The 20,424-nt window shown below is 37.8% G+C and overlaps 1 protein-coding gene across 1 annotated transcript; it reads right to left on the reverse strand.

The window, feature by feature from the left end:
* Window positions 1-1,917: 1,917 nt before the first annotated feature.
* On the reverse strand, window positions 1,918-19,706 carry LOC132651138 (zinc finger protein 431-like). Its single transcript, XM_060376419.1, has 5 exons — window positions 19,445-19,706; window positions 18,297-18,460; window positions 7,523-7,649; window positions 7,270-7,330; window positions 1,918-5,667 (listed from the first exon to the last, which is right to left on the reverse strand). The coding sequence occupies exons 2-5, from the start codon at window positions 18,363-18,365 to the stop codon at window positions 3,822-3,824; spliced, it is 2,103 nt and encodes a 700-aa protein (XP_060232402.1). The 5' UTR covers window positions 18,366-18,460; window positions 19,445-19,706; the 3' UTR covers window positions 1,918-3,821.
* Window positions 19,707-20,424: the final 718 nt, after the last annotated feature.

Here is a 20,424-nt window from a genome sequence, read left to right on the forward strand (position 1 = left end):
TTGGCTCAAAGTCATGCAGAAATAAATGTAAAAAATTTAAAATTATGGACAGAAATGCCTCTGGAATGTTTTGACCATAAATTCTTATCTCAAAATGAAGTAAAGGAGGCCATGAAAGTAGATTGCTCAGGGAGCAATGCCATCTGGTAATAATGTCTTATCTATGAGGGGGATGTTACAATACTACAGTTTTCACTTACAGAAAGGACAAAGCACAATTTCAGAAAACTTCTAACGTCCCTGTGTACACTATCCCTCAGGAAAAAAATCTATACCTTGAAAGATAGTTTGCATTTTGAAATCATTTTGTAGCCATGCCTGTTTTAGAAGTGTCCGTGGAGATGTGCATGGTGGCACACAGCTGTAATCCCAGCACTCAAGGAAGATGAGGCAAACAGATTTATGTGATTTTGAGGATGGCTGGGTCTACAAAGTGAGTCCAGAACAGCTAAAGATACACAAGAAAATTGTGTCTCAAAAACAACCAAACAAACAAACAAACTGAAAACACACTCTGTGGAACAATCTGGCCTCAGTCTGAAAGATTAGCCTGCACTGAATAATAGATTTAGGATGACAGGGATGCATTTCTGAGCTAAGCTATGATTTTTAAGTGGTCTATCCTTGAATCAAGGAATTAAAGAATAAAATAAGATGTACGAAGGAACCATTTTCCTTTTAATGAACAGCAATAAGTCTTCATATTCTACAAATAATTTCTGTTATCTATAAATGGCTGCATTGCTTTGTTAACTTCATCATTTATAACCAGATACTAGACATATAAATATAGGGTAATCATACTAAAATCTGTAGGGCTAAAGAAGCTAATCAAGAAAGAGGACCCTGGGTAAGATGCTCAGTCTCCATTCAGAAATAGAAACAGGATGGACACCAGAAGAGGGAAAAAGCAGGGAACTGGACAGGAGCCTACCAGAGAGGGCCTCTGAAAGACTCTATGCAGCAGGGTGTCAAAACAGATATTGAGACTCATAACCAACCTTTGGGCAGAGTGCAGGTAATCTTATGAAAGAAGGAGGAGAAAGAAAGACCTGGAAGGGACAGGAGCTCCACAAGGAGAGCAATAGAACCAGAAAAATCTGGGTACAGGGATTTTTGGAGACTCATACTCCAAACAAGCACAAAGAATGGATATAATGTAGTACCCCTGACAGATTTAACCCATTGCAGCTCAGTGTCCAAGAGGGTTCCCTAGTAATGGGAACAAGGACTGTCTGTGACATGAACTCAGGGCCTGGCTCTTTGGTCACCTCTGCCTGCATGGGGAACAGTCTTACCATTCCACAGAGGAAGACAATGAAGACAGTCCCTGTGAAACCTGATAGATTAGGTTTAGATGGATGGAGAGAAGTACCTTCCCTATCAGTGGAGTGGGGGGGGATAGGAGAAGAAGAGGGAGAGAGGGTAGGATTGGGAGGGGATGAGGAGGGGTCTATAGCAGGGATACAAAGTGAATAAACTATAATCAATAAAAATAAATTAAAAAATGCTGGAGTGTGTTTGTGTATACATACATGTTATTGTGTATATGTGCTAGTGAGAGTACAACTTATTGCTGTTTATTATCTACATCCCATATATAAGTTCTTGACATGGAACACAATGAGTCTTTTGGCCAGTGATGACACTGGCCCTTATTTAGCCTGAAAATATATTTACATATCTGCTAGTGTGTGAATTTGCATATACAGCAACCCAACTATAGAAACATTAGAAAAATCCGTAGCAGTGATATGGACTACTCAGGGATTGAGCTCAAATCATCAGGCTTAGCAATAACTAAATTTACCCACTGAGACAATTCTCTGACATTCACTTGCAGTTTTGAGAAAGTCTTATGAGTAAGTCTTTACTCCTAAGAACCAACACGTTCCAAAATGAGACAGGAGTGTATAATTTTCATTTGCAAGTAGCATTTATTATTCAAATCATTTTATATTATTCCATTCTCTGATGACAATATATTCATAATCTGAATAAAATACAATATTGTACTGATGTAATGTTTCAACTAATTTTGTGCATGTCAGTGAGCTCAGTGGGAAGACTGTTATGCAAAACTGACAACATAAACTTGAAGATCATATAAGCATGACTAAAATAAACCCCACAAAGTGTCAGACAGTCTTCATATATCTGTCATAGCCTAAGAATGAATAGTCCACTAAACACACAACATGTTTTGAAATAAATCTCATTGCTGTTACATTAACTAGTACCTCTAGATAAATCTCTAAGAAGGCTAGATAATCTCTAAGAAAGCTAGATAAATCTCTAGGAAGATGATGTGCCATATAGTAAATGTGGGAAAATGCAGAAACATGGAACTTCAAACAACATATACATATATATACACACACACATACTATTGAGCATTTATTAATTATTGATATCCAAGCAAGGCTTAAAAACAAACATTTTAAATGAATTTGTGAAAACATAAAAAAAAAAATACCACACGTCCTCAGAGACCCTTCCTTGAAAACTATGATCACAGACTGCCTGATATAAATAAGCAATGGACCACATAGATGATGGGGATCCCATTCTATACATTGCACAGAAAAATACCTTTCACCAAGTGGAAATGCATTAGAATACGAACAGCCACCACAGAAGGAATATCAGAACAACCTCATAAACTTCTGTGAATAGATTTGCTACACATACAGCAAATTCAATCCCTACTCCAATGTTCAAAATTCAGACCACAATCATAAATGGTGTTCTGCTCCATTACATTTAAGGGAACATGGTAAATAATTTACTTCCTCCAAGGCTATGATAAAAACAGATACAAAAAAGGTTCTTTTCTTGAAAATGGATACATTTATTATGTACAAAGTAATCAACTCCTTTGTACAAATAGGGTTGCTCTCCTATGAATTCTTTTCTACTTCCTGACATCACGATAATATAAGATATTTACAGTACTAGAGACATGGCTTTGCAGTTAAGACAAGTTCATTCCCAGGACCTAGGTAAGGTTTTTGACAACTTTCTAGAATTCCTGGTATGAGAAGATCTGGTCTCAGAAAGACCAGACGATAAGGTCTGGTCTTCATGGAAACTAGAAAGGACAGGCACATCAAAAACACAAAGACAAACTGTTATCACATAATGGAAATTAAAACTAATTCTTAAATATGTTTACTCATGAATGTTTTACTTATATAAGCATTCATTACTGAACTCAGGTGTTGAGGCAACTACAGGCTTATCTATAAATGTTTTCTTCATCATGAATTCTTTCATGTAACAGAAATCAAACACGTACATTTGAAGTCAGAGAAATGAATCCTTCTCAGTTGGTGGTATCATTTGGGAATGTTTATGAAATGTATCCCTGCTGGAGAAAGTATGTTACCACATAGGTTACATTAATAAGGTTTCTCTCGAGTGTGAGCTCTTTTATGTATAAGGAGATGACTGTTACATGCAAAGCCTTTCCACATTGCTTACATTCATATGGTTTATCTCCAGTATGTCTTTTTTATGTCATAGGAGATTACTATTATGTCAAAATGCTCTATCACATTGGTTACATTTATAATGTTTCTCTCCAGTGTGCATTCTTCTATGTAGATGGAGATTATTATGGCATGAAAAGTTTTTCACACGTTGTTTACATTTATAGGGTTTCACTCCAATAAGTGTTCTTGTTCAAGATGACTCTTACATGAAAAGACTTTATTATGAGACTGTTGTAAAAAGCTGATTCCACATGGCTTACATTCATAAGGTTTTTCTCCAGGATGTGTTCTTTTTGTCTTCAGAGACTACTCTGAAATGCATAGACTTTATAGACTACTCTGAAATGCATAGACTTTATCACTTTGGGTACATTCATAAGATTTCTCTCCAGTGTGAATTTTTTTATGTACTACCAGATGACTGTTCTGTGCAAAGGCTTTACGACATTCATTGCATTCATAAGGTTTCTCTCCAGTGTGAGTTCTTTTATGTCTTAGGAGAACACTGTTATATGCAAAGGCTTTACCACATTGGTTACATTCATAAGGTTTCTCTCCAGTGTGAGTTCTTTTATGTCTTAGGAGAACACTGTTACATGCAAAGGCTTTACTACATTCGTTGCATTCATAAGGTTTCTCTCCCGTGTGAGTTCTTTTATGTATTTGGAGACTACTGTTCTGTGCAAATGCTTTATCACATTGGTTACATTCATAGGGTTTTTCTCCAGTGTGAGTTCTGTTATGTACTAGGAGAGTATACCTCTGTGCAAAGGTTTTACCACATTGGATGCATTCATAAGGTTTTTCTCCAGTGTGAGTTCCTTTATGTCTTATGAAATCACTGTTACATGCAAAGGCTTTACCACATTGGTTACATTCATAGGGTTTTTCTTCAGTGTGATTTCTTTTATGTCTTAAGAGATTACTGTTACATGCAAAGGCTTTATCACATTGGTTACATTCATAACGTTTTTCTCCCGTGTGAGTTCTTTTATGTATTAGGAGTTCAGTGTTAGATGTAAAGGCTTTATCACATTGGTTACAGTCATAAGGTTTTTCTCCAGTGTGAGTTCTTTTATGTCTTAGGAGATGACTGTTCTGCGAAAAGGCTTTACCACATTGGTTACATTGATAACGTTTCTCTCCTGTGTGAACTCTTTTATGTATTAGGAGAACGTAGTTGGATGCAAAGGTTTTACCACACTGATTACATTCATAGGGTTTCTCTCCAGTGTGAATTCTTTTATGTAGTAGGAGCTTTTGTTTAGATGAAAAGGCTTTAACACACTGGTTACATTTATAAGGTTTTTCACCAGTGTGAGTTATGTTATGTACTAGGAGAATATACCTGTTTGCAAAGGCTTTACCACACTGGTTACATTCATAGGGTTTCTCTCCCGTGTGAGTTCTGTTATGTAATAGGAGTGTACACCTCTGTGCAAAGGCTTTACCACATTGGTTACATTCATAAGGTTTTTCGCCAGTGTGAGTTCTTTTATGTATTAGGAGACCACTGTTGTATGCAAAGGCTTTACCACACTGGTTACATTTACAGGGTTTCTCTCCCGTGTGAGTTCTGTTATGTAATAGGAGAGTACTCCTCTGTACAAAGGCTTTACCACATTGGTTACATTCATAAGGTTTTTCTCCAGTGTGAGTTCTTTTATGTATTAGGAGACCATTGTTGTATGCAAAGGCTTTACCACACTGGTTACATTCATAGGGTTTTTCTCCACTGTGAATTCTTTTATGTCTTAGGAGATCACGGTTACATGCAAAGGCTTTACCACACTGGTTACATTCACAAGGTTTTTCTCCACTGTGAGTTCTTCTATGTCTTAGGAGATAACCATTATTTGCCAAGGCTTTACCACATTGGTTACTTTCATAACGTTTCTCCCCAGTGTGAGCTTTTTTATGTATTATAAGAGTACTGTTACCTGCAAAGGCTTTGCCACATTGGTTACATTCATCAGATATCTCTGCTATATGTGTCCTTTTATGTCTTAGGAGATGACTGTTATGTGCAAAAGCGTTACCATATTGGTTTGATTCATAGCGGTCCTCACGAATATGCTTACTTTCATATGTGTGGGGACTCCTGTGATGTGTAAAGACTTCACCATATTGAGTATCTTCAGGGGGTTTGTCTCCACTATGAGTATTTTCATACCTGCAAAGATAATTGATACATATGAAAACTTTACCACATTCATTACACTGATGAATCTAATTGTCCATGTCACTTAATTTTACAATTTGGTGTAAAGATAAATAGGAATTACATCTTAGTTTTCATCATTATTTTCACATTCACGGTTTTCTCCTTCTCTAGGGGGTGTTTTGCATATTTGAAAATACCTGTGATGGTGAAAATATTTGTCACCTTGCTCACATTTATACTATACTTTCTTACTTTATTCTTTAAGATGTTTTACCACATATTTGTACAAAACTGCAATACCTCAGAGTTTTAACTCACTGATTGGGTTAATAAATTTCCCTATACTGCACACCATGGTAAATAGGCAAAGTTAACTGTGAGAAACAGAATAATTTATATATTCCTAAAACTACATTTTCTGAAGTGTGATTTTTGTGAAAATTCCTAATGAAGTTGAATAACCAGTTAATTGATGTTGTCGTAATATTATGTGAAAGTGTGTCTGTGTATTGGAATGCTGATTGCTGAGACAGCAGAAAGCTAAGTGCTGAGCAGATTGCATAATTCTCTTTTTATGGTCCATCACCTGCCCTATATTTTGTAAACATTTGTCCTTCCTTACATTGGAAATAATAAAGAGCTGACAACTGATAGCAGGGCACAAAATGGAGGGCAGAACTTCTGAGTGAGAGAGGTTTGCTGGAAAGAAGAAAGCAAATGACAGGCGATTCACCAGCAGGACAGAGGGGTTAAGAGATAGACATGAAGATGAACAAAGAGGTAGTGCTGCCCATGCAGCAGGACACTGTATTAGGTTTGTGTTAGGGAAAAAGAGGTTTCAGAATCCAACCAGTTAAATTGCCTAAGCTTTAAAATATAAAGTAGTCTCTGTGTCATTATTTATACTGCTTGCATCTCTGAATAGTCCATATAAAGCATAATAGGTATCCCCATTTAAATATCTACTCATACTGGGGACTACTATTTATTTTAGTTGTTTTGAGTGGTATATTGTTTCTTTCAATATATCTATGACTTGTATTCATTGTGATATATGATATCCCTATTAAAAGAAGAATAATAAATGACATGGTTTCACGTTGCATTCACACATTTGATTTTTGTTCATTATAGATATGTGCTACAGGGATTATGGTTTTTCCACAACAACATTCCTGACTCTAAAAATCTGTCCTTCTCACAAAGCTTAGCAACATTATTACAAGTGTATGAGTAACCCCAGCTTTACTATGGACTACTTTAGTATAATGTTTTCTACATACTTTCAGCAACTATTTACTGTGAATACCTTTAGCAATATCTGAGTTGTAGGAAACTAAAGAAATGCAGCTCCACCTCATAGCGCTAACAAGGCTATGATTTAAATATTGATCTTGCATGAGGTATGGTTTCCTTGCATTCTTAGAGGAGTGCCTTGCAAACACACATCAAATACCTAACATGGAGGTAAATAGTTTAGTAACAAGTTAGTAATCATCAGTAAATATACTTAAAACATTCCATTTACACTGTCCCTTTTCTTTCAAATTTCCAAGACACATTAACATTTTCTCAGAACCATATTCATATCAGCTTACATATGAAAATTACCTTATATGTCTTCTAGAACTCTGACAATGCTTTTCAATATTATGATCTTCCCAACTGTAGCCTAAAATACAATACCAGAAAATGTATGTTTTATTATTGGAAATAAGGCAAAATTTAGGTCATAATCTATGATCAATCAAAGAACCATTCACTTTAGTCTTCCCCATGGGCAAGTGAAATTACAGAAGTACATCAATAATAAATAAAGAGTTCCTCCCTCATTTTAAAAAGTAAAGATTATTCACTCTCATACCTATAGCAGTGAGATTCCTGTAGGTCTCCAGCATCACATCTTGGTAAAGATTCCTCTGGGAAGGATCCAGCAAAGCCCACTCTTCTCGAGTGAAGTTCACATGCACATCATTGTAGGTCAATGCATTCTAAAATATTCACACATGTGTACAACAGAAAGCATGAAACGGACAAAGTATACTGGAAATGTATACTTCGTTTACAATATTTTCATTGAATTCTGGCATTTCTTCTACTTATTTTCTGATACACAGGTTCTAATGTAATCATGAAATCTTTTTAGGAGGAAACTGAATAGTGAGGTTCACCTCTCTAATTTCTGCATCCTTTCAGGAGGATATAGCCTTGCAAGAGAAATGCCAATTCACAGACATAAAGAGAGAGAGAGAGTAAACACTAACAGTAATGAGCACATATCAGATAAATAGTATGAACAATCCCTAACTAAAATAACAATGGACAAGCTGGGTGTATTTTCTCAAGTCTTTTATTCCAAGAACACTCAGGAGACAGGCCCAGGAGTATTTCATAGAGCTGGATGCTAGCCTGATCTATCCAGTAAGTTCCAGGACAGTCAGGGGTATGTAATAAAAACCTGTATATTCTGTAAAAATTAATCAATCAAATAAAAAACAGAGACACCTCTGTGAACACTACACCAACAGCTCAGACAATAAGATCAACAATTAACAAAGGGACACATGAAGATGAAAATCACCTGGAAGGTAAACAACTCCATCAATAGAACAAATGATAGCATATGGACTGGGAGAGGACCTTCACCAACCCTATCTCTGACTGAAGGATAATATCTAAAATAAAGAATTGAAGAAATTAGACACCAACAAACCAAATAACCCAATTAAATCATGGCATAAAGAACTAAACAGACAACCCTCAACAGAGGCAGTGCTAATGGCTGAGACCCACTTAAAGATATGTTCGTTGTCCTTAGTCATCAAGGAAATGCAAATCAAAAGGACTCTGCATTTTGAGCTTACATTTGTCAGAATGGCTCAGATCATGAACTCAAGGGATAGCACATGGTGGTGAGGATGTGGAGTAAGGAAAACACACCTTCAGTGCTGGTGAGAATGAAAACTTAAACAACCACTTTGGAAATGCATCTAGACATTTCTCAAAAACTTTACAACAGTCCAACATCAATACCTATATACCTGAAGAGCTATACTACTCCGGGGAATATACCCAAAAGGTGTTCTACCATAACACACGGACACTTGCTCAACTATGTTCATAGCAGATTTATTTGTAATAAACAGAAACTGGAAAAAAACTAGATGTCTTCTGTTGAAGAATGGATAAATAAAATGTGATACAGTTATACAACCGAATACCAATTAGCTATTAATAACAAAGACTTCATGCAGTCAGCCAGAGAATGGATGGAGCTAGGAAAGATTTTTCTGAGTGAGGTAACCCAGACCCTGAAAGACCCACATGGTACCTACTCACTCATAAGTGGAAATTAACCATAAAGTACAGGATAACCATGGAACAATCCACAGACCCAGAGTGTCAAGGAGAGCAAAGGGAGGATGTAGGAAACTCACTCAGAAGAGAAAATAATATAGGTATCTGAATTAAATGGAGGGAAGGAATAGGGTGGGAGAGGGAGTGAGGAGGATAATGGGGATGGACATCAGCTTTGGGGAAAGTAGAGGCAAGGAAGGAATCAAAAGAGAGAATAGAAATCAGGGTGGGTGAATTTGGAGGTCATGGGAGGCCCCTGGCAGGATACAGGTGTGGCCCTAGATGAGAAACCAGAGCAGCATGGGTTATGGACCATGAAGTTACCAAATGAGAAATATAATATGCTCTGTTAAATCTCAAAATTCAACATGTGGATGAAGATCAATTGAAGAACAGATTTGATATGTACAAATACCTACATTTCAGGTCATCAGCCAGTAATATAAAAACAAAACAAAATTACAAAGCTAGCACTCTAGTTTAAGATTCAGATGAATCTCTATGTCTGAGGCTTCTGATTTACAAACCTACTTACAGGACACACAAGATGGGAGAAATTTTTTCTTCAAAAACAAAACCAATAAAATTAATAATATAAAACAATAGATCAATAGTCCCTTAGAAAATGGAAGCAGTAATTAAAAGTCTGCCAAACACACACACACACACACACACACACACACACGCCCTGGGCTAGATGGTTTTAGCATTGACTCATACCCGATTTTCAAACAAAAGTTCATACCAATATTCATCAAAGTATTCCACAAAATACAAACAGAAGGAACATTGCCAAACTCATTGTGATGGCAGTCACCCTAATACACAAACCAAACAAAGTCTCAACAAAGAAAGAAAATTTCAGAGCAATCTCACTCTAGAACATAGAAAAAAACATATTCAATAAAATACTCACAAACCAAATCCAAAAACACATCAAATATATACACGATGAACGAATAGGCATCATCTCAGGGATACCAGGATGGTTCAAAATCCATCAGTGTAATCCACCATATAAAAAAACAAACAACAAAATCACATGATCATCTCATTAGATGAGAAAAAGCCTTTCACAAAATCCAACACCCCTTCATGTTAACAGACTTAGAGAAATCAGACATACAAGGAATTGGGCGCACATTTAACATAATAAAGGCAGTAAAAGGCAAGCTGAGAGCCAGCATTAAATTATTTGGAGAGAAACTTAAATTCCACTAATATGAGGTACAGGACAAGGATGCCTACCCTCTCCATATCTTTTCAATATACTACTTAAGTCCTAGCCAGAGTAATACCACAACTGAAGATGATCAAAGAGATACAACTTGGAAAGGAAGAAGTCAAAGTATCACTATTCACACATGATATGCTAGTATACATAAAGATCCAAGAAATTCTACCAGAGAATCCCTACAATTGATATATACTTTCGACAAATAGGCTGGGAACACATTTAATGAAAAAGATCATTAGGCCTTCTGCTTACAAATGAAAAATGGGCTGAGAATGGAATTTGGGAAACAACACCCTAAACAGTAGCCACAAACAATATGAAATATTTTGTAGTAACTCTAACCAAATGAAAGACCTCTATGACTAGAATTTCAAGTCTTTAAAGAAAGAAACTGAGGAAGATATCAGAAGATGGAAAGATCTCCCAAAATCATGGGCATGTAGGGTTAACATAGTAAAACAGCATTCTTAACAAATGCAATGTACAGATTCAGTCCATTTCCCACCAACATTCGAACGTAATTCTTTAAAGACCTGGAAAGAGCAAACAAATTTCATATGGAAGTTTGAAGTTTGAAGTTTGAAGTTTTCATATGGAAAAATAAAACACCCTTTTGAGCAGACCAATCCTGTACAACTAGAATAAGGACATAGAAATAAACCCACACGCCTACTGAAACTTTACTTTCAACAAAGACAAAACCATACAATGGGAAAATAACAGCATCTTCAACAAATAGTTGTGGTCTAACTGGATGTCTGCCTGTAGAAAAATGCAAATAGACCCCTTTGTATCCCCTGAAGAAACTCAAGTCCAAGTGGATCAAAGACCTTGACATAAAACTAGAGCCTCTAAATCATTTAGAAGACAAGGTAGAGAAAAGTCTGGAACTCATTAACATAGGAGACAATAGAACAAATCAGCACAGGCTCTGAGATCAACAATTAATAAATGGGATCTCAAGAAACTGAAAAGCTTCTGTAAGTCAAAGGACATTATCAAAAGAAAAAATGGCAGCCAACAGATTGGGAAAATAACAACACCAACCCTACATCAGACAGAGCGGTAAAATCCAAAAAGAAATCAAGAAATTAAACACCAACAAATCAACTAATCCAATTAACAAATGGGGTTCAGAGCTAAACTGAGAATTCACCACAGAGGAATCTCGAATGGCTGAGAAGCACTAAAGGAAATCATCAAAGTCCTTAGTCATCAGAGAAACAGAAATCAAAATGACTCCAGGATTTCATCTTACACTCGAATGGCTAAGATCAAAAACTCAAGTGACAACACACGCTGGTGAGGATGTAGTAAAAAGGGAACGTTCCTCCAACTTCTCTGGAAATCAATAAATCTGGTGCATTCTCAGAAAATTGGGACTAGTTCTACCTCCAGACCCAGCTATACCACTCCAGGGAATATATCCAATAGTTGTTCTCTTATATTATATAACAAGGACATTTGTTCTACTGTGTTCATAGCTGTTTATTCATAACAGCTAGAAACTGGAAACATCCTAGGTGTCCCTCAAATCTAGAAGAATGGATAAAGTACTTCTGGTACATTTACACAATGGAATACTAACCAGTTATTAAAAATAAGAAATAATGGAAACTGCAGGAAAATAGATTGAACTAGAAAAAATCATCCTGAGTGAGGTAACACAGACACAGATAAAAACACATAGTATGTACACATTTATGAGCGGATATTAGACCTATAATACAGGATAACCATATTACAATCCACAGACCCAAAGAAGCTAAATAACAAGGAGGGTCCACAGGAGGGTGCCAGAATATCACTCAGAACAGAAAACAGAATAGACAGCAGAATTGGATGAAGAGAGGGAACTGAGCAGAATTTTTTTTTCTATCTGTGAAGAATAAGAATAATATACTTTTTATTGCATTTGTATTGAGTTTGGGAATAGCTTTCAGTTGAATGGTCATTTTCAAGATTTTATCTTTATCAATCCAGGAACATGGGATGTCTTCCATTTTCCAGTGTCTTTCTTGATTCCTTAAGGTGTTTGAAGTTCTCATTGTAGGTATATTTTTTCTTTCATCTGTTTATTACTAGATATTTTACTTTCCTTCAGACATTTCTGAATATATGTTCAAGATCACCTTTGAATGTTTGATGTTGGTATATACAAAAGTAAATAGATTTGTGTACGCAGATTCTGTATCCTGTCACATAGGTATACTTTTTAATCATTTCAAAATTTTTTGTGATAGAATTTTGGGGAATTTTAATGCATATTATTACATCATCTGCAAAGAGTGATAGTTTGAATTCTAATTTTCCTATTTATATTTCTTTACTGCTTAAACTAACACTTTGAGCAAAATATTGAAAAGGACTGGGGGTGGTGGACATAGATGACAAACTTCAGACCTGAGTAAACTTGCCTGGACCTTTTCTCCATTAGGGATGATTCTGGATGCAGGTTTCTCACCTATAGCTTTTATTATGTTCAGAGGTGTTGCCTCTAGCCTTACAACTTTTGAAACTTTTATGATAAAGGAATGTTGGATTTTTTTCAAAGATTTTTGTTGTTTTTCTGTTTAAAATCTTGAGATGTTCATGTGATTTTTGTTTATACATCATTTATGTGATTTTTATATTTATTGACGTATGTTGTGCCATATCAGGGAAAAGAAATTTGTTCAGAGTGGATAATAATTTTGATGTATGTCTATATTCTCTTTACAAGAATTTCATTAGAATTGAGTCTATTTTTATTAATTAATTTTTCAATAAATTAGTTTATTCACTTTGTATCCCCACTATCCCACTCCATCATCCCCTCCCAATCCTACCCTCCCTCACTTATGTCCTCCCTTTTCCCACCACAAAACGACTAATTGGGGAGGTCTTCCTCCCATCCCTAGCTGACCCTAGCCTATCAGCTCTTGTCATGACTGGCTGCATCGTCTCCTGTGTGGCCTGTTAAAACTACAGTCCCATTAGGGGGAGGTGATCAAAGAGCCAATCACTGAGTTAATGTCAGACAGTCACTATTCCCCTTTCTAGAGAACTAACTTGGAGACTGAGCTGTCATGGGCTACACCTGTGTAGGGGTACTAGGGATTCTAGGTTATCTTCATGCATGGTCCTTGGTTGGAGTAGAAGTCTCAGAAAAGACCCATATGCCAAAGTTTCTTGGATCTGTCATTCTCCTTGTGGAGATGTTGTCCCCTCCAGGTCTTCCTACCTCCCCCTTCTTTTGTAAGATTACCTCCTCTGTGCCCAAAGTTTGGCTGAGTATCAGCACCTGCTTTGATATCCTGTCGGGTATAGTCTTCAGAGGCCCTCTGTGGTAGGGTCCTGTCCTATAGCCTGGTATCTCTCACTTCCAATGTCCATCCCATTTGCCATTCTGAGTGAGGATTGATCATCTAAACCAGGGTCCTCCTTCTTGTTTAGCTTCTTGAGCCATACACATTTCAGTATGTTTACCATGTATTATATGTCTAAAATCCACTTACAAGTGAGGATATGCCATGTGTTTCTTTCAGTTTCTAGGAAACCTCCCTCAGTCAAGATGAGCATTTCTAGGTCCCACCATTTGCTTGCAAATTTTATAATTTTTATAATACCTGAGCAGTATTCCATTGTGTAAATGTAACACAATTTCTGTGTCCATTCTTTAGTTGAGGGACATCTGGATTGTTTCCATATTCTGACTTTTACAAATAAAGCTACTATAAACATGTTTGAACAAATACCCCTGTTGTATTCTTGAGCATGTTTTGGATATATGCCTAGGAGTGCTATAGCTGGATCTTGAATTAAGAGCATTCCTTTTTCTCTGAGAACATGCCAGATTGATATCCAAAGCGGTTGTTCAAGATTACATTCCCACCAGAAGTGAAGGAGGGTGCCCCTTTTCTCCACATCCTCTCCAGCATGTGCTATCACTTGAGTTATTGATCTTAGCCATTCTAATGGCTATAAGGTGAAATCTCAGGGTTGTTTTGATTTGCATTTCCCTGATGATTAAGGAAGTTGAACATTGCTTTAAGTGTTTCTCTGCCATTCAATATTCCTCTATTGAGAATTCTGTTTAGCTTCATTCTGTTTACTATATTTTTAATTGGATTATTTTTGTTTAATTTCTTGAGTTCTTTATATATTCTGGATTAGCCCTCTGTCAGCTATTGGGTTGGTGAAGATCCTTTCCTAATCTGTAGGCTGTTGTTTAAGTCTGATGACAATGTCTTTTGTTTACAAAAACTTTTCAGTTTCATGAGGTCCCACGTATTAATTGTTGCTCTTAGAGCTTGAGCTGTTGGTGTTCTGTTTAAGAAGTACTCTCTTATGCCAATGAGTTCAAGGCTCTTCCATGTATATGTAGGCTTTTTGTTATTTCTGGTGTTATTGAAGTCTAGTTTTAGGCCATGTGGTCTGATAGGATACAAGGGATTATTTTGATCTTCTTGTATCTCTTGAGGCCTGCTTTGTGCCCGATTATATGGTCAATTTTAGAGAAAGTTTCATGTGGTGCTGAAAAGAAGGTAAAAGAAGGTATACTCTTTTGAGTTTGGGTGAAAAATTCTGTAGACATCTATTAGGTCCATTTGATTTAGGACCTCAGTAATTGTCATTATTTCCCTATTTAGTTTCTGTCTAGATGATCTGTCCCTTGGTGAGAGTAGAGTGTTGAAGTCTCCCAATATTAAAGTGTTGAGATTGATGTGTGGTTTAAGCTTTAATCATATTTCATTTGCAAATGCAGGTGCTCTTGATTTGGGGGCATAGACGTTCAGTGTTGTAATGTCCTACTGGTAGATTGTTCTTTGATGAGAATGGATTGCCCTTCCTCATCTTTTTTGATTAATTTTGGTTGAAAGTCTATTTTATTAAGGATATTGGCCTATGGTTTTCTTTTTGTGTAGTTTTAATGGGTTTGCAAATGACAGCAATGCTGGATTTCTAGAAAGGGTTTTCACAGGCTCCTTCTGTTTCTTTTCATTTTTTTCTTTTCTTTTCATGATAGTTTAGGAAGGATTATTGTAGCTCCTTTTTGAATGTCTGGTAGAATTGTGGTGTGACTTCATGTTAAGCAGACACACCCAAGTGGAGTAGATGATTAGAAATAATCAAATTCAGAGCTGAAATCAATGTATTAGGTACAAAGAAAACAATTCAAAAAATCAATGAGACTAACAGCTGGTTCTTTGAGAAAATCAACAAGATAGACAAATCCTTAGCCAAACTAAGTAAAAGGCAGAGAAAAACTATCCAAATCAGCAAAATCAGAAATGAAAATGGGAACGTAACAACAGACATTGAGGAAATCCAAACAATCATTAGGTCTTAATACAAAAGCCTATATGCCATAAAATTTAAAAAGCTAAATAAAATGGACAATTTTCTTGATAGATTCCATTTACCAAAATTAAATCTAGATCAGATAAATAAATTGAATAGTCCTATATCTCCCAAGGAAATAGAATCAGTCTTCCAAAAAAAGAAAGCTCAGGGCCAGATGGTTTCAGCGCAGAATTCTACCAGACGTTCAAAGAAGAGCTAACCCCAATTCTCTTCAAACGAATTCACAAAATACATACAGAAGGAACATTATCAAACTCATTCTAGGAAGCCAGTCACATTGATACCTAATCCACACAAAGATCCAAGAAAAAAGAGAACTTCAGACCTATCTCTCTTATGAATATTGGTGCAAAAATACTCAATAAAATACTTACAAACCATATCCAAGAACACATTAAAGATATCATCCACCATGTCCAGGCTAGAGCAGTAAGAAAACTAAAGGAGATCAAGTGGATACAAGTCAGAAAGGAAGAAGTCAAAGTATCACTATTCACAGGTGTTATGATAGTATACATGAGTGGACCCACAAATGCTACCAGAGAACTCGTACAGCTGATCAACACCTTCAGCAAAATTGCTGGATATAAAATTAACTCAAAAAAATCCGAAGTCTTCCTGTATACAAAAGACAAGTGGGCTGAGAAAGAAATTGGGGCAACAACAACCTTCCAATATTCACAAATAATATAAAGTACATCAGTTTAACTCTTACCAAGAACGAGAAAGATCTGTATGAAAAAAAAAAAACTTCAAGTCTCTGAAGAAAGAAATTGAAGAAGATATGAGAAGATGGAGAGATTTTCCATGCTTATGGATCAGTAAGAATAACAGCAAAAATGGTCATCCTACCAAAAGAAATCTAGAGATTAATGCAATTCCCATCAAAATATCAACACTATTCCTTACAGACCTTGAAAGAACAATTCTCAACAACATATTAAAAAAAAGAATAGTTAAAACAACCCAGTATGATAAAGAACTTCTGAAGTTAACTCCATCCCTGATCTAAAGCTATACTATAGAGCAAGAGTAATAATAATGACATAGTACTGGCGGAGAAAAAGCCTTGTGGATCAATGGAATTGAATCAGATATCCAGAAATAAACCCACACACCTACAGACAGGCAGGACTAAAGCCAGAAATTTATACACTGAACCCCCACGCTATGTCCTTCTCCCTATCAAGCTACTTAAGACCTCCATCCCCCGGTACTACAGCATAGACTCTCTACTTCCCCGCTCAATAGACTACCATATCAGTGTTCTGTCTGAGAGAAAAATCCTGCTTTTGGAAATGCCTGTCTGCTCTCTTTTAAGTCCATGACACCTGCATCAATCCTGATCTAACAGACACTGCAACATGCACTGAGGAAAGCTGTAAATCATTGGTTCATATTTTAAAAGTTTTCATTCAACTAAGCATTTAAATGCAAAAAAATTAATGGGTAGACTTCTAGATGTATAAAATCTAACAACATTAAATCAAGATGAAATAAATGATTAAAACAGAAACATAACAACCAAGATAGAAATGGTAACTTAAAAATCTCTCAAAAAAAAAAAGAGAGAGAAAAGAAAAGCCTAGGTCTAGAGATTCAGCATGAATTCTACAAGAGTTGCAAATAACTCACTACAATACTCCTCAAAGTATTCCATAGAAGGGAAAAGGAAGAAACACTTCCATATTTTTGTTAAGACACCAGCAGTATTATCTTGATTAGAAAAAAATCAACTTCTGAAAATTAATAACACAACCTAATATTGTGTTAACTAATTAATAACTCATGTTATAAACAACTTCTATATAGGTACTCAGTTATTCATACAAGAGACAAACTCACTCACCTAATACATCATGACTGGAAGCCATGATTACAGACTATTTCAATATCAATGTCAAATATTACTGATCCCCATAATACTAAATTATATAGTACACACTCACATTTCATCTTTTATTTACCTATCATTGACTGAATGAAAAGTTCAACTGACTTGCTCAACAATCATCTTGATATCCTACTTAAAGTTCATCTCCAAGATTCGTAAGTGTCAACGAGTCCTAGTTTATATCTTGTTGGTTTAAAACCCACACATTATACTCATCACTAACACACTGAGTTGTGGCCCAAGCTTATGAGTACTGTCTGTGTTCTAAAATTTATTAATGGAACCACAATTTTCGTTTCACATTCATCTTACCTTATTAATACTAAATCATCTGTGAAAGCAATTACTTTTCTGTTACTGCTGACTTGAGGACAGGGTATTTATTGTCCACAAAAGGATCTTTTTATGGTCTTTTGTCATAAATACAGATTGTATTTTAGGTGAAATGGTTGCTTTGCATATGAGGCCATAGTCTATATCTTATGTCATTGGACATATTCTATGAAATCATAAAAATTTTGGTTCTTGAACTTGCTATATTTTTACACTATGTATAATTGTATCTTACAGAATTTCATCTCACACTAGGAAATCATTTGTTGAAAAACATTCAAATTTAATGTCTTCAAATGAGTGCTTTCTGTCCCCAAATCATGTAATATATACTCATACACTTTGACAGAACCTATTTCCATTTTAATTTGTACTTGCAAATATAAGATGAAAATGTTTTATAGGTTTGAGGATAGTAATTAACAATAATATAAGATCCTGATGCTTCGCTTGCTTATGAGTGAGGCTTACCTGACATGGAAGAAGCCAGTCCATGTTTCTGTCTTCTTTAGGTCCCATTTCAATTTTGCTCAGCAGCATTTTATGAAGGGCATGGGACACTGCATACACTGCATTCCATATGGAATAGCTGGGCTCAGAAACGGTCACCACATCATTTTCTTCTGGTTTAATCTCTATAGAAATTGGGTATGTGTCATGATTTTCATATAGCACAGCAGGAGATGAGCAATCAAACCTGTCAATCCAGAATTTATGGAAGTAAAAATCTCCTGGGTACTGGGAGGCTGTAGAAGACTAGAGATAGTTCATTAAGCCAGGGATAGCTCTTCTCTTCGAATATGAGAAGCCTCCTCTGAAAAAGTTCATCAAGTCATTCCTATTTGATAGGGACTCAAAATAAACTGTATTGGTTTGCCATGTTCTACACCTTCCTTCTGGTTGAAAATAATTTATTTACCATGTGGAAAAACTTCAGTTACTTATGTGAGTACAGAATACCTGCACTTTTACCTGTGTATGTTGGTTCAAATTCAGGAAATCAACACCAAATAGTACCCAAGTTTTAATTAGCTGTTGTTTTTCTGCAAAACCACACAGATTTCTTTCGTTCTTTCCTTCCTTTTCTTTCTTCTCTCTCTCCTTCCTTCCCTCTTCTTCCTCCTCCATCTCTTACTTTTTCTCTTTGCCCATATGTATATGCCTTTAGAACAGCAGAGGTAGCCAGATCCTTCTGTACTGAGTCCCCAGCACCCTAACAACTAAGCCCAGTGCACCTACCTACTCAACCCCCAGCCCCCTAAACATTATTTATAGGATCCTCCCTGCTCGTGCACCCGCAGGCCAGCAGAGGGCGCCAGAACAACCAATACAAGGTCGTGCACAGCCTCACCCAGGACGGGGTGCACCCATCTCCCCCAGGAAGCATGCAGGAATGGTGGGAGCAGAGGACTGTGCCTCCTCTCTTCCCGCCATCCCCTGCCTGCAGTTCTGCACGAGCCTCTCGGGGACTCCAGGCGGATGGATGGAAGGCGAGGAGTGGACAGAGGAGGGAAGCGGGGAACCCCAAAATCCCTCCTTCTCCCCTTCCTCCCCGCCCCCACCCCACGTGTGAGCAGGACTATGAATTCATAACTGCTTGAGATAAGAAGATTGCTGACCTGGGAAAACCGTTCCGGGTAGCAGCGCGTCTCTAGCGGAAGTCCCGCCCCTTATGGCTTCGCTTCCAGATCCGCCCCGCAGAGAGCAGAGACTTCCGGGCTCGGAGGCACCGAGGCCACCCTACCATCTCCCTGGCCTGGGCTGTAAACACAAACCCTCTACTCACAGACAGACCTTTATCCATTCGTTTCTCACTTCGGAGCTCTTGCTGGTCACGGAAGTCCCAACGGTCCAAGATACATCGCCTCAGAGACCCACCAGCCTGAGAACTACAAACATGGCTTCGGAGGCAGGACTTCCGGGATCGTATCGGAGAACTACAAAAATGACGTCGACGTGGCGCGATGCATTCTGGGATTGCTCGTAGTCCCGAGTTTGATTCCTTCCCTGTCCGTTGCTGGACCGTGGACACTGAGTCGCCTACAAATCCCAGAATCCCGCGCGCGCTTTTTCCAGCATTATAAACGCTGGGAGGCAGAGATGCACATGGAGAGACCCATGACAGGCCCGGCTTCTATATCCCTCTGTCCGGAGTAGGCGTGGGTTGATGACGCACTTCCGGCCTGGTTTGTTTTTCTCCCGCTGGCGCGCTGGCCGGGGTAGTGAGCTGTGGTGGCGGTGCTTTGGAGGAGACGGTGGCCGTGCGCCCTGCTTTCCGGGAATCTCATCGGTGTCTCGGGGCCCCGGAGGCAGCGTTGGCGGCGGCCTGCGCGGTGGTGCTGGCGTTGAAAGCAGAAGCGGAGGAGGAAGAGAAGGACCCCGGGGACTGGCGGGACCCCGACACCTCCCGGAGACGCTTCGGGCGGCTGCGCCCCGGGGACGTGTCCGGCCCGGAGGAGGCGCTGAGCCGCCGGCGGGAGCTGTGCCGCCGCTGGCCGCGGCCCGAGCGGCGCTCCAAGGAGCAGATGCTGGAGCTGCTGGTCCTCGAGCAGTTCCTCAGCCTCCTCCCGCGCCGGCTGCGCCACCGGCGCCCCGAGAG

This window comes from Meriones unguiculatus (assembly GCF_030254825.1).
Source record: "Meriones unguiculatus strain TT.TT164.6M chromosome 13 unlocalized genomic scaffold, Bangor_MerUng_6.1 Chr13_unordered_Scaffold_40, whole genome shotgun sequence".
NCBI lineage: Eukaryota > Metazoa > Chordata > Mammalia > Rodentia > Muridae > Meriones > Meriones unguiculatus.

Bases quoted from the DNA above. Each gene is read 5' to 3' on its own strand.
- LOC132651138 (XM_060376419.1), bottom strand. From the start codon at position 18,365: ATGCTGCTGAGCAAAATTGAAATGGGACCTAAAGAAGACAGAAACATG. The intron at 7,650-18,296 runs GTAAGCCTCACT...TGAATATTTTAG, and splicing joins ACTGGCTTCTTCCATGTCAG to AATGCATTGACCTACAATGA. The intron at 5,668-7,269 runs GTAATTTTCATA...TTATCTTTGCAG, and splicing joins AGTTCTAGAAGACATATAAG to GTATGAAAATACTCATAGTG.